Source organism: Poecile atricapillus, chromosome 3 (genome assembly GCF_030490865.1).
Source record: "Poecile atricapillus isolate bPoeAtr1 chromosome 3, bPoeAtr1.hap1, whole genome shotgun sequence".
Lineage (NCBI taxonomy): Eukaryota > Metazoa > Chordata > Aves > Passeriformes > Paridae > Poecile > Poecile atricapillus.
In genome coordinates this window covers 87,883,881-87,898,690 of record NC_081251.1, presented here as the reverse complement: position 1 = coordinate 87,898,690, position 14,810 = coordinate 87,883,881, and the positions used below count along the sequence as shown (strand labels likewise).

Genomic DNA, 14,810 nt, shown 5'->3' with positions numbered 1-14,810 from the left:
AGTGCCTCTTTCAAAACCACAGCATCCAGCCTTTGTTGGCTGGCCACTGCTTCTGCCTACCTCTGAGCTACACATCCTGGAAGGGAAAAAAACACATAAAACTTCAGGAGTTTTTTTTTGTCTGAGCTCTCCCCAGCTTTGTCCCCTTGCCAGGTCCCTGCATTCTTTTTCCAACTGAGTTTGTGTAATCGTTTTGATGACTACTCAAGCTGTATCTCCTCTCTTGAATTTCAGTTAGATGTGACTTACAAGCCAGAACTGCGGTTGTGCTTAACAGTATTGTTCTCTGCTACCCACTCATTCTCTAGTCCTTAACCTGTGGGGGAGGAATGCAGAAAACAGGGTTCCCACACCTCACTCATGGTCTTCAGCAATAGGTGGCCACCAAGGCACTGTTTCTGACAGAAAGGCATTCTCTGTGAGATTCCCTGTAAAATACATCTTTCCAAGCAACACACTGCCTGCTTAATGATTTCAGTAACAAAATCACAGACGCCAACAATAAGGTCCAAGCTTCCAGAGAATTTCCTCACCTCTTCCCTGTATTTCTGTATCTCTTTGTGCTTTGAAATGAATAAAACAAATACTCCTTATAGACAGGAGACATAGACTCCTTTGGGCAGCTGACAAACACTGTAACCAGAATGTGGGAATCTGCTTTTCTACAGATGACTTTCTCTACAATAGCTGGGTTTATGTCTGCATGTCTACCTTTAAACACACAGACACAAAAGAAAGCCCTGAGAGAATTGGCAAAATCAGTGCACTTAAATGCAAACTTGCTATTAAAGACATTCCTATAGGTTACTGCTACAATCACCAAAACTTACAGTTTTAGTTTCCTTCCATTTCTCTAATGAAAGTTGTAAAATATTTTCTTTCTGTGGGACAGGCTACTAAAGATTAACTCCTTTATTCTTGATAAGAAATACAACTTCTGGCATCTTCTGTGGTTATAATTTGCAAAAGCAAGAAGCCTGATTTCCCCATTATTCTCATTTCTCTGTTCTTGTTCTTTTGAAAACCTAATTATGCAGTATCACCAGTCCAACCCAAACCTTTCTGGTTTCTGTAGTGACCAAAATTACTTGGCATTGAAAACTCTGTTGGGGGAAATAATGAAATCTGATATTGTTCACTATTATCATTACTGCATTTGACATTTCTGGGCAACTAGGCAGGCAAGGGGCTCCAGAGCCAGGTTTACCTTCCCTCCCACCACAGCCAGAACTGATGTGAAGAAACTGAGAAGAGTAAGTTATATTCCACAACAGCCAGGATGATACTTGGTTCTGCAGAGAATAGTTTTAAAGAAGAAAGGGAGGCATATAACATTTGTTAGCTAACCATGAAGAGGAAAAAAATGATGTGGAATTTGGCCAAGAATATGCTGCACTATTACACAGCAGACTGCATTTGCAACTTCCTACAGCTCAGGCCAGAAAAAGATACTTGGGAAGGTGATGCTCTGGATGTGCCAGAAGTGCCAGCTTCCACTAGCTATTTTTAACTACAGGAATTTCATTAGAAAGGATGGCTGCACACAGTTGGTCTTCCTTCCTCTTCATCCTTTCTGCAACTCAGATATCCCAGAGTGCTCTCTACCATTACAACTGGCATTCCTCATGTGAATGCACTAAGAGCCCAGGATTTGCTCCAACGCAGGGTGAGCTACATACCAGGACTGAGCATCCTCTTGGAGGAGACCCTGATCTGGACTCATCATAAAGTCAAGAGGAGAGCAAATCAGAAAAGGGATGCAGCATGTTTTGATGTAATGATTCTGACTTGTGTTGCATTCCATGGTTAGCCCAAGAGAAGCAATAAAAGTAATTTCCTGCTCTGCTCTCAACCTGCATAAATTATACCATTGTTTCATTTACTATAGCATCCCAGAAGTGGGATGGCACAAAGATATTTCTGAACTCAGCCTCTCTAGACCTCATGAGAATGTATTCTCAGGTGCAGATGTTAGAGGTGGTATCATTCCCGTGTTCTGGCTCACAGACGAAACACTCAAATTGCTACACATATGCTGCTAGCATCCCTACTTTTCTATGTCCAGAAAAACAATCAACTGAGTTAATTTCCAAACTGTAATATCTCTCAGTATGCCAGTAGTGGAGCCAAAGTACTTACTCTCATAGCATATTTCCATAAACTCCCTACAGCTTCTTCAAGGAGCATCTAATACAAAGCAGCTCTGTATTGCTATGTACTTTCTCCTTTATGTGGATACTTACAATGATGTCCAGTTCTAAAAATGAGACAGCTGATAGCCTGACAAAAATTTTCCTTAAGTCTTATTTTTTTTAAGGTAATCATAGAGAACAAGTAATGGTTAACCAAAGGAAACAGGTTCACTTGCCACTGACAAGCCAGTGTCTGCATGTTTTGTTCCCTATCTACAAAACAGCAGTCTGAATAGTGCTTTCCCCATTTTGTAAATAATGTAAGGTACTTAGCAACTTTTTGTATACGTATACATGTATATGGAATAAAGCTGTAGGACACAATGGGACACAATGCCATGACTTGTTACCGATCATGTGTAGCAAAACCAAACAACTGTTGGTATCACTAAAGTAGTTTTGCTATGAGTTTTTTGTTGCCTGGCACACTACAATCTTAGAAGGGGCCTAAAAACTAAATATTGGCTTTAATCTTCTTTTTATAATATGTCTTCATTAAGTACCCCATGTAATTTAATGCAATTTGTGGCAAATGCTAATACTGCTTTGGGCCCACTTCTCCCTGTCAGCTGTATCTCTGTTAAATTATGCATTTCCATCTGGAAAGAAACTGTAGAGGACTGTAGGCTCTCTTTCACTTAGAGTCAGGAATGGAAAGGGATTTAATTAGATGCTCTGTGGTTGAGAAAAGAACTAGAGCAAAGCCTGGGTGGTCCATGGAATCTTCCACTGGAAAAAACTGCAAACTGTTCTGTACAAGCCTGCTTCTGTTTGCTCATTTTGTTTACATTGTTTGTTCTTACAGATTAAAATAGACAGTCACTAAGCAGATAAACAGTGTTTCCTTCCATGACAATGTTGTCTAGAAGTTAAGAAGCAGCATGGGACAATATATGCCAGTGCTTAATTTTTGACTGCATCACTCTGACTTCCTATACAACTTGGAGCAAACATTTTTAGCCTGTGCTTCAGTGCACCCAGTTGCTAACATTTTTTTGTTCCACTTTTCCAGTTTGTACAAGGAAGATAATACAGCTTTCTGCTTTCCAAGGGGAAAGAGGAAAGAGGGTGCATCCAGCTCGCTCCACATTTTCTCAGTTGACTGCCAATGCAGAGGGATGCCACTCTTGCAATCCCTCTTGTCACTGGATACCTGTATAGCCTTAGGTCACTGACCAAGCCTTAACAAACTGAAGTGTCTTTAGAAGGCCTGAATCAGAAGCAGAAACTCATGAGGAACTAAGCAAGTCCCATCTAGACTTAACTGTGAGTCAACTCACATGCAGTGATTTCAGTCATGTGCCCTTTCACAGTTCAGCTGAACTTCAGAACATAATAGATGAAGCTTTATTTAGACTTACAGTGCTGATCACTGATTGGAGTGTCTGGCAGATTAACTTATTCCTCATGGTTTTTCTGTTCCAAAATTCAATGGATTCCATATTTGTAAAAGAGGGAATGCAGAAGGCTAAGTCAGAAAACGGGCTATGCAACTGAACTTATTTATTAACTATTTAGGTTGCATGTTAAAGAAAGGAAGCTATTACGCTGTAATTTTGTGGGGTGTTAATGGGAGCTCTGGGCATAATTACTCTGTGTTGGTGTGTCTGAATAAACTCCACTGATAACTAAGATGTTTGCTCAGTAGTAACTTCTCTTTGCTTTAAAATGAAAGGGAAGATGAGGGGGAAAAAAAAAAAAGACCTGAAAAAGTAAAAAAAAGAAGAAAGAAAAAAAAAGAGAATAGAAAAAAAGAAGAAAAAGGAAAAGAAAAATAAAGAGAAAAAGAAAAAGAAAAAGAAAAAGAAAAAGAAAAAGAAAAAGAAAAAGAAAAAGAAAAAGAAAAAGAAAAAGAAAAAGAAAAAAAGAAAAAGAAAAAGAAAAAGAAAAAGAAAAAGAAAAAGAAAAAGAAAAAAGAAAGAAAAACTGTACATTTTAGGGTTAAGGAAAAAAAGAAAAAGGAAAACTGCAAAGGTTTACTCCTTACTACATCCTTGGGTAGGAAAAGGTTAAACAGCCAACATTTTTCTTTTCTTAGCAAGTTAGAGAACTGTACATCAGTCACATTGTCTGCCAAATGCTTCATTTTCTACCAGCTGCATTTTTACTTTGTTGAGAGATAGCTGAAATAAAATCACTGTTCTTTGTGCAAACAGCATGCTAAATAATGTAGGGCTACAAGATTATTAAATAGCAAAGGCATTTGATAATATTAGAGTCAACCACAAGTCCCACTTCTGCTGATGCACAGAATTTTGAGTAATTAGTCATTGCACAGAGTGTTGTATTTATATCCCCTTGAGCCTCAGACGTTAGGCCACAAAGTCAGGAGACAAAGAATTGCTGTTATTAGGAGGACTGTTTCAGATTTATTTATATTCTGAGTCTTTATTTCAGTGTCCACTTCACTCCTCTGTCTCAGGCTTCCTCCAAAGCAGAAGATACAGCTAAGTCAGAGAATTTTAGTGTGTACCATATTTTTACAGACAAGACCTCTTAATTTCAAGCAGAAGCACTTCAATGAGTTTGCAAAGCCCCCAGAGAAGCACAACTGGCCTGAGGTTATATGAAAAGCCTGGGAAAAAGGCCTCCCAGGTTCTGTTCTGATCTCTAACAGACTTCTCATGGCTTATATGCAACACATTAATAGCAGCTCCAATTTATGGACAGATAAATTTGAATACAAAGAAGACACGTAACTCTTCCAGGGAATTGCACCAAGTCTTTTGCAGAGCCCTGGAACTCTTAATCAGTCCTTTGCTCAAATTGCTAAACCACACTGCCTTCTTTAGACCACAATTGCTGCACAGGCCTGAATACTGTTACATATCTAAAATTATACAGCTATGCACTTATATGAGGCTTTATTAAAATAAAGGTTGTATAACATCTTCAGAGTTCAATACAAAGCTGCTCAGTGAGCAATCTACTGTTTAAAGACAGCCTTCATAATTGTCTCCTCCAGTAGAAGATACAGATCTAAAAAATTGTTATAGGAAATCTGAGGGAAACAACAGGATTTGAACACTAAACATCTGATGAGTATTCATATTTTAGCAATAAGCCCTTCTTTTGCAGAACTGACATGAAAAAATAATGGTAACATTTTTGATTATGACAAATAGTATGTATCATATCTGTGAGAATATTGCACAGAAAAGGACTATATAGAATAAATCATATGCTCATGTAAAACTTCATGCAGAGTAGATTAAATGTTGAATTTTATCCTTTCTCCTAAATGACTTTCACGTTTACAAGCATGGCACTTCAACCTGTGAGCTTCTCTGAGCAGGTTGTGCAATCTCTGTATCCAAAATGCACAACTAGACTGAAAATGCTGGTAATACAAGAAATTACATAGTAAATGTAATGGTTTTGCTTAGAAATACTGCGAAGTTAAACATTCTAGGGTCTCCATTATATTTAAAAGAGGGACCATTGACTTGCTGTGATTACTAGGGGTACCATTGTGAAAAATTATTCCAAATTTTCATTTAAATATTGTGTGCCCAAGTGCATCCATTTGCCTTTCAAGGAAATACATATATGCTTAAACCAGACATGCAGATGCCTGATCTCCTGGCTGTGAGTGTGCTAATGCAGGACCTTTTGCACACAACTGCAGTATGTGTAAACCTAGAGGCCAACTGATGAAGAGATCTTAAATAGAGCAACTATACTATGCATTTAGAAGACCAGATGAGACAAAAATTGGAAAGTCACCCTAAGTGGTGCAAGTATGCATTCATCATCTTGATCTAAGCTGAGCTATGGAGCAAACTGGAGGTTCTAAAAATTAACTCTAGATGACCTCCTCCCCAAAGTGGGAGCAAGTGCTGTAACCCAGAAATGGGGGGTCAACAGAGGAGAAGCCTTGGCTTACTTAGAGAGCCCCTCATTTTCCACTAAGGTCGCTGCACAGGAGAGATTTTGCCAGTGCCAGCTCTCCGATTAGAATCATGGACCCTAGACAGGACATCCCACCTTCAACTGCAAGGAGCAACCACAGAGCAAATCCCAGAACCAGCAGACAGCCTGCCATAGCCACTGACCACCAGACTGCCCCACCTCCAGAGATCTGGCATGGTTCTGAAGCCCAGATCCTGAGTAACCTGGAGCTCCAGACAGCCTGAATGCCTCTGTGAAGTCCGCCTGCACATACTAAGCCCCAGGGGGGACTCTGGCAGCACCTCAAGGACTTGACTTGGTTCCTAGCTGTCATTTGAAGTACTCAGCTCCATACTATCCCATAGTGCTTTTTTTCAAAATGGAAGGGAACTAATCTCACTGCTGGCCAAATTCCAGCTTTGAGTAATTACATTCTTCTGACAAATTTTCCTTGGCAGTTTCAATGGACTATAATTAGTAAATGTAAATAGATGTAAATAGTGCTGTAAATTATACTTTCTGTAATTGTCAGAAGCAGAGGGGGAGAGTGAGGGTGAAGGGGCAAAAAGAGCAGAGCTTCATTCTCCAATATGGATGCTGTTGTGGACTTCTATCTCATCAGACCACGTATGTCTCTGTCAAGAAGGCTTGTTCAGGGCTACTGCAGCAACAGATGTCAAAATCCAGGACCATCGTGCGGTTCATCACACAGATCATCCCCTTCATCTCAAGTACAATTCTGACATGATGGTGTTCAGTCATGTCCCATTGCTGTTTGTGAGCAGCTGCCATGCACCACCTCAGCTGTGCTTCTGCTTCAGCAGCAGACAAACTGCTTCACACACGCGTAACTGCAAAATATGTGTATATTATTGTTTTCTGTGAAATGCTTATCAGATTTGTGAATGATTTGTGAAACCTTCTGCTACCAACAGAAGAAGTGTCATATAAATGGAATTATATAATTATCCTTCACAGCTATTTTAATGCAGTTTCATGTACTAGTTTCACCTGGAGTAGAAATAGCTTCTTCCAAAAATAAAGTAAATGCATATATTTAACTTAATATAGTGAAATAAATTTAAAAGCAACTACTTAAAGTAATGAAAATAGAATATAATGTACACCTATATTAGAACTTTATTATGTGTCAAATGTCTTGTGCACATCAACTATTTCAAATACAAACTGATATAGCTGTTTGGCTTAATCAGATCATTCTGTCATACAGAAAATTCAAGGATGACTTTTCAATAATTCACTTATTTTTCTGTCTATTCAAAATTTGCATACAGAATGTTGATAGAAGGAACTAGTAAAATGAAGGGAAAGTTAATTTTCTTAACAAAAGCTTATTGCACTATTTAGCTATAATAAGAGAAACAGATGTTTCAGCTTTACAATACCATGTCTTGCAAAATTTCCCTCTGAACAACTATTCGTGCACTACATGTTTTGGACTGTGTATGGAGAGCTCTGCTAACAGTCATGAGAAGCATTGCATACATTACTAAAGCCCACACTAAGATAATTAGTGCTAAAAAAAAAGAATCAACAGGCCTTTTTTCCCTCTTTATAGTATTTATTTAGTGTGGGTGAAAAACACCAGATTTTCAATCTTGTAGATTCATGTTCCACCACAGAGTGGGAGATGGATCCAGCTTTTCCTAGTGTTCTGCCAATAAACAGTTAGATTAACCACCTCAAGGGCAGGGAGGAAGAACCAGGCACTACATCCTATCAACCCTTAGTGTCTCTGGTGAACCTGTGAACATGAAGAATGGGGAGTACACAAACTGGGACAAGGAACTCCAATTCTTAATCTTTGTGGCTGTACCTACCCCAGTGTTTTGTTGTTCAAAAATTCTTAAAGCTGCTGTGGACAGAAGAAATTGCCAGGGTAATTTCTACCAGAAGTAGCAGTGCTGCAGAGAGGACTTTGGGCAGTGGAAGCAGCCATGGAAAATTTCAACAGTGAAAGGGAACTTTGAAGCTTATTTTGTACCTTGCATGTGTATCTTCTAAATGGCAAAGTCTGGTTTTTAATAAGGACTCTGTAGCCTTTTGCAAATTCTGTGATAGGGTACACACGTCATTTAATTCTCTCTCTGGTGGTAATTTTACCTTCTAGAGATCTAAACAGTATCAACACAGATACAGGCACATAACCTGATGTGATCGTGCCTAGTCCTTCATGATGCTGAATTCAGGGCAGTTTAAGATAGCAACTTTTTTTTTTAGTATCAAACAGCAGGCTAAAAGCACACCCTGTGGGTAGGTGGCTACTTGGTAAGCCACCATACAAGTCTGATCCTTCCCCTGGGGAAGGATCTACTGTAGACATGCTTTGAGGAAAGTAACATGTCCTACTAGGATGTTTAATGCTTATTTTAATAATAGAGCAACCCAGGTTAGTTGAGGATGACATTATTTTGCTTAGTGTTTGTAAAGATTTCTTTAAAACCACTTGCTTTCAGGCGAAGTGAAAATCAAGCTAAGCACTGTAAGACTTTTATAATGGAAGGCAGACACATTTTTTTCATTTGGGCTACAAGAATAAACTAAGCACAGCTGTTTTACTGAAAACAACCCATTGGTATTTAAGTAGATTAACAAAATTAACTGTGAAAATCCTCTGCTATGTGGAAGCCAATAACCTGTTGGCCACAAGGAGGCAGGGCAAGGATTAAGTAAATTAAAAGAAACTGTTTTTATTTAAAATAAAAAGAATCTTAAAAAAATAAAGGATTATTACATTCATTCAGACATGAAACTCCAAACTACTAGGCAAGATAAAAGGCATTTTTCATCCACAGTTTCAGTATTGCTGCTTTATTCCATGAGCAGCAAATCTTTATCTTTAAGATACCAACAATAGCTGATCTGGAAGAAATTTTCTCCTTTTGAAGAAGCAGATCACACATATTTCTTCAACATCACTTCTCTGTGATAGAGAAAAAGCTCTAACAGTAAGCTTTGATAGCACCAGTGGATTTACCAGCTCAGAGCAAGAAGCCATACTGCCAGGTTCACAAGGTGTTGCTCCCAAACTAATAAATCCTGCTTTGGGACAGCTTTGGGATCTCTGCCTTTCACTTCCTTGGCATTTCTAATTCTGGGCTAAAAGCAAGCAAAGGCAATTTGGTGTCTGTAGTGCCCTACCAAGAACCTGTGACCTGAGACAGTGATGTCTCCTTCCCCTAACTAGAAATGTAAGACATTCCAAAAACCAGTACTAACCCAAGGTCAAACTTCTAAATGACAAAGGGGTAAAAGAGGAAAATAAAACCAAAGTATCTCTATTTTAGAGTTATATAGAAAAAGATTATATGGAAGAATGAAAAAACACTTTCCACAGTATCAGAATATCACAGTCCAAACCTATAAGCAATCTTCTGATTGAGATGAGGTGACTTCATTCTCAGCTCTGCCACTACATGTTACTGACCTAGGTAATTTCAGCTCCCTGAGCTTCTGTTTCCTCATCCTTTAAGCAGTTACCTTTCCTCTTTGTGAAACAGTATGAGGTCCATGGATCAAAAACATGCTACAAGAACTAGTTGTTATTAATGCAATTCAGATATGGAATGTACCAGATGGTAAAATCTCCAGGATTTTAATGAACTATTGTAACAGAACATATGTAATATGACGTTATTTTAACAGACATTTAAATGTATAGTTAGTACATATAATGCGACCTACTCTGCTCTCAGTAACTCCACTGGAATTATTTTGGATTTATGTCAGATAATACTAGGAACACAAAATAGCCCCATATGTGCAGTGTGGTAAGCTTTTCATAGCAGTGCTATCTTAACTATTGCCTGTCCTGTTTTTCTCTTTTCCTGGGGGCATTGTATTTTGTGGTTTCACAGAACATGTTTTCTGCACTTAGCTCTGAGCAGGAAGCAAAGAAGTCTGTTAATGTCTAAGATTAAAATGCGCCTGACCAAGTATCCCTTACCTAGCACCATAAAACAGTCATCATGAAGCAGCAAGAACTTTGGGTTTTTTCCAGTATATTCTGTAAAAATTATGTCTTTAATCACCTTATGCTAGACTTGGTAAGTAATTCACGCTTTGTCAGAAGAATCAAACATTCAGTTTCAGACCATGACTAGTATCTCTGCTCTCACATAGCTTGATTTCTAAACAAGATGAATTAAATGAAAGGGCAAAGGTGGAAAAGCAGGACTGCAGCTCAAGCCAGTCAGAGACAAGTACTTCAGTAAAGGAGGTTTCAGTATTACACCTTTAGTATGTGTAATAGCTCTAGCTCATCTACAATACAGACTATAAAACTCAGGTGAATTGACATTTAATATATGAGACCCTGGAAACAAGATATCAATTTCATATAACAAATTAGCCTTTGTTCTAGTGCCAAAAGATTTGTCTGATTACTCACTGCTTTCCTCTAGTGCTTAAGCAGTCTTTTCTAAAGTAAGACAGTTAAACCACAAAAACGTACCGTAGTGTCCACAGCCCTGACCTTCCCAGCAGGAACGTGCTTTGCAATGGGTTCATCTTCTGATATCATCATGCAGCCTTCTGCTCCAAGAGTAACAATTACAAGCTTACACCCTCTTTCTAACAGCATGCATCCCACCTTTTTAGCATCTTCAAGGTTGCCAACTGGGATGCCCGTTAAAATTTCTGCCTGGAAAACAACCCACACAAAAGAAAATCATAATCTTAAAGCATTCATTTTTGGACAACAGTTGCATTTGAGAACAGTATTTAGTATCTTTTAAAATGTGTATTGTAGGATGATCATGAAACCACTTCCAGTGCTGATATTCAGCTGTGTCTTGCTCCTTGCTTGAAATCAGTGTGTTCTTCAGGCACAGCTCTCTCTTTAATATACAGCAGCCTATGCAAAGAGACATAGGAGGTATGGGTTCTGTTCCAGCTTCTACAATTTACCTGGCATACAACCCTTAGTAAAATCACATTTTTCACCCATGCTTCTGTTTTTTCATCTGTGAAATGGACACAGTCTTGGCAAAAGCATTTTGTGGTTTAATGTGAAAAAATGCTACAAGTCAACTTGGTCACTATCCTTGATGGATATTTATCATTAAGTGAGAAACATTTTAAACACTTCTAAATACTCAGTGTTAAGCTAGAGGCCCATCACAAGGGAAAATCACTTCAGGAAAAAAAAAAAAAAAGTGCTCAACTTTCACCACTCTGTTCAGTTTAATATATATTTTCAGATGAGACTACCTAAAATTTACCTGAAGCCCTCTTTGGACAAAGGTCCATTAAAAATTATTATACATTTCTGTTACAGCCATGTCCATATGCCTCTGTCAACTGTGCTGATTCTGTACAAACACAGTTAAACTCTTCTTCTAAATGATGGTGAGCTTATAAATTTCTCCCAGCTGTGTCTTAAAATTATTCTCTTCTAGTTCCACCCAAATAAGAGCAAAACTTTCCCAAAATCTGCAATGAAGACTTCAGAATCAACATTTTCACCACTTCATACACTTTCTTGATGGCAAGAACTTGACTTTTATTGTCAAGTGTAATGGGCTGTTTTGCTTCTTTTTGGAAGGGAAAAGAACAAGAATGAAACAGGAAGAAAAGGAAGAGAAATTGCCTCTTCTCTCAAACAGTCTATCAGGTAATTCTCCTGCATAATACTGTATGCCTTCAACTGTAAGTAAACAAACATATTACATTTTGCTGTCTTTACTAAATTTTGTTCTGCTTGCCTGAGAAAAGGGAAGCCTTACTGTAGGTTGCATTACAAGGTTGCTGCTGGATCTTGACGAATGCAGTCTGAAGCATTTTCAGATAACTGCTTCATAGCCAAGCATAACTTCCACACTCCTAGGGCTTATTTTCTGTAGAAAACTTACTCTGGAACCTATTCAGCACATACTCTCCTGATCTTTGCTGCAAGGGCAGCTCAGCCTCTTGGGAAACTGCTGCTGAAATATTTCAAACTACCTTCCTCTGCATAACTGAAGCTTGAATTCAATGCTCGCAATTCCTGATGTAACAAACTGTAAACTATAGTGATTAAACTAGTGCTTGATGGAGCGCAGACCATGCCTGTAGTAAAGAGAGGGCGGGCAGGCAGCTGGGGACAGGAACTACTACAGCCATCTACAAGCAAACCGCCCCCAGCCGTGAGTCAGCGCCCGCTGCTTGCCACTGTCATTTCCTGAGTTTAAGCCTGATCCAGACGACAGCAGCCACCCTTGGGCTCTGAAGGACCACATTATGCCAACACACTCCCTAGAGTTTATAGTATCACTTGCAGAGCACTTAATAATTTTAATTTTTAAACACACATGACCAAGTTCTGCAGTCCCTCTGATCGTTGTGAGGCAGAGCCTGGTGTGGCAGACCTTGGTTCTTTAACTTGTGAACTGCAGGAGCAAGGCATGGTCAACACATACACACAATTTAAAATTACTTTTTTTAGCCACACTGATCCTAGAAAAGAATATATTAAGATATAAAAGAAGGCAAGTGAACCTGTCCTGTTTTCTTTTTGGCATGCCACCATGCTGCTCAAGCTTCTCTTGCACTATAAACTGTTTAAGCATATTAAATGTGTTTCAGTTTTTAAAAAGTTCCAAAAGTATTATCAACTAAAAAACTTTGTTTCAAAAAGTATCTAACAAAACCTTTTGAATGTATCTTCTTGCAAGGTTTCCACAAAACCAATTCACTAATAATGGTCTTAGAGTCACTACAGATAGATGACATACAGTATTAAAATAAGTATGTACACTCTATTCAAATGTCTAAAGAGTCCAAGTCTCTTAATGAATTTTAGTATCACTGGAGCAGGAACTATGTATTCCTGTATTCAGAACACCTGGTGCACTGTGTTAAAAGAATAAAAATAATTTAACACAAATCCTTGAATGAAAGAGGCAAACTGAATTTTCAGGGTACTTTAAAAGGGCGAATAATCCCAAACATTATGCCTCTGTTGCAAAGTCTCCAGAAGGAAAATGGATTTGGTTCTGGTAGAGTAACAGTAAATCTAATATTGGTATATTTGCCTGGTATTAATACTTCCATAAGGTCATAAGCAAGGTAAATGAAGTATATTTAAATATAGTATTATTCCTAATGACATGCACAATCTTTGTATGCTTAGCATTAAGACAGTACTCCTCTTTGTGCTTCCCATGCCCCAGATTAACAGGATTTTTTGCTTGAGTAGTGAAAGAATTGTTTTGGGACAGATATTTGTAGAAATCTTTCTTTTCATCTTTACACTACTTATATCAATAAACAAAATCATTTTGAACAGAGTCTGTATAAAAGTAGATCTTTGGCTGCTTCAAACCACTATCTTCTAACTGATCTACAGCAGGATGGTACAACTAAAAGCACTGGAACAAGCTGGGAGAATCATAAAAGCAGCAGAAGCCAGACAGATTCTGTGCCAATGATTAGAGATTGTGGTAAATGTCAACTGATGTTAAATACTGTGGTGAGTTTTTAAGTTCCTCCCTTCAGTAGAATCTTATTTTAAAAAAACCCTGTGGTACAATTGAGGGAAATAACTAATGGTTATGTAAAGAAAAAAATAAATAACGGTACTAAAAGCCCAATGTAGACATTTGCCATCATACTGTACAAAAGAACAGCAAATGAATTTTATTTTTCTGCAGCTAGTCTCATAAAACTACTCAGTTAAATGGACTTATTAAAGTAAGACAACATTGCACACAACTGCTGTCAGAATAAAGCTATGATGGATATTATATAATTAATCTACCTACTATTTTCATGATTTTGTTTGCAAGACTGGTAAAGAAATTTAACTAAAGCTTTTAATTTCATGGATATGAAGGTTCTTGGCCGTAGTTGTTACTAATTTTAGTTAAGTCTCCATCTCTCTTTAGACTGTGGGTCTAATCATGGAAGCTGACACAAACCAGAAGTGCTACATTAAAGAAAATGGCCCTACTTTTTCCCTACCACTCTTGTCCACATGGCCAATTCTCTTGTGCCAGAACAGCCACTTGTGTGGCCTGGAAACAAACTGGATTGCAAGGCACATCTGTGTTAAAATTAACACCACCCCGAGTCCCACATTACCCCCAAAAGCTGATCCAAAACAATTAATTTCTTTCAATAGAAATAGTAATTTACACCGGCTGAAACTGAGAATGATCCTAGCATACAAACATTTGCCAGTTGTTCCTAGCTGTGGTACATTTGGGGCAGCCACTTCCAGGGAGATATTCCAGATCCTCTGCTTGGCATTTGCAAAACCAAATCTGCAGCACTGTATCCTAGTTTTGGGAATGCTGGCACAAGTAAGACACTGCCATACTTCCCTTGCACACTGCAGTGGAAGGCCTTCAAGACAGTCAGAGGACCAGAGACCAGGCCATACAAGAGCAGGCTGGGAGAAGCAGGCTTGTTCAACCTGAAGAACTCCCAGATAAGTGGAAAATCTAATTGCTGTCTAGGGCAATTTAGTCGGCGGGTATAGAGAAGATGAAGCCAGTCTTCTTGAAGGTGTATAGGGATAGGGCTAGAGACAACAAGCACAAACTAGAATGTGGGAAATTCCAATATTAGGACAAGCTTTTTCACCACAAGGGTGATGAACCAGTGGAATACATGCCCAGAGGTCATGCAGTCTCCAACCCTGGGAGATTCAGAACTTGACTGGACAAAGCCCTGAGCAATCCATCCTAAATTGGACAGGCTTCATCAGGGTTTTGGACCACTTGA

The 14,810-nt window shown here is 38.6% G+C and overlaps 1 protein-coding gene across 2 annotated transcripts in view; it reads right to left on the bottom strand.

Annotated features, from left to right (window-relative positions):
- RBKS (ribokinase) overlaps positions 1-14,810 on the bottom strand; it is a 79,941-nt gene that overhangs the window by 10,882 nt on the left and 54,249 nt on the right. For both annotated transcript variants that reach the window (XM_058836506.1, XM_058836507.1), the window contains one exon: positions 10,558-10,746. In XM_058836506.1, the coding sequence (XP_058692489.1) occupies positions 10,558-10,746 (189 nt within the window). The remainder of the gene's footprint in view (positions 1-10,557; positions 10,747-14,810) is intronic.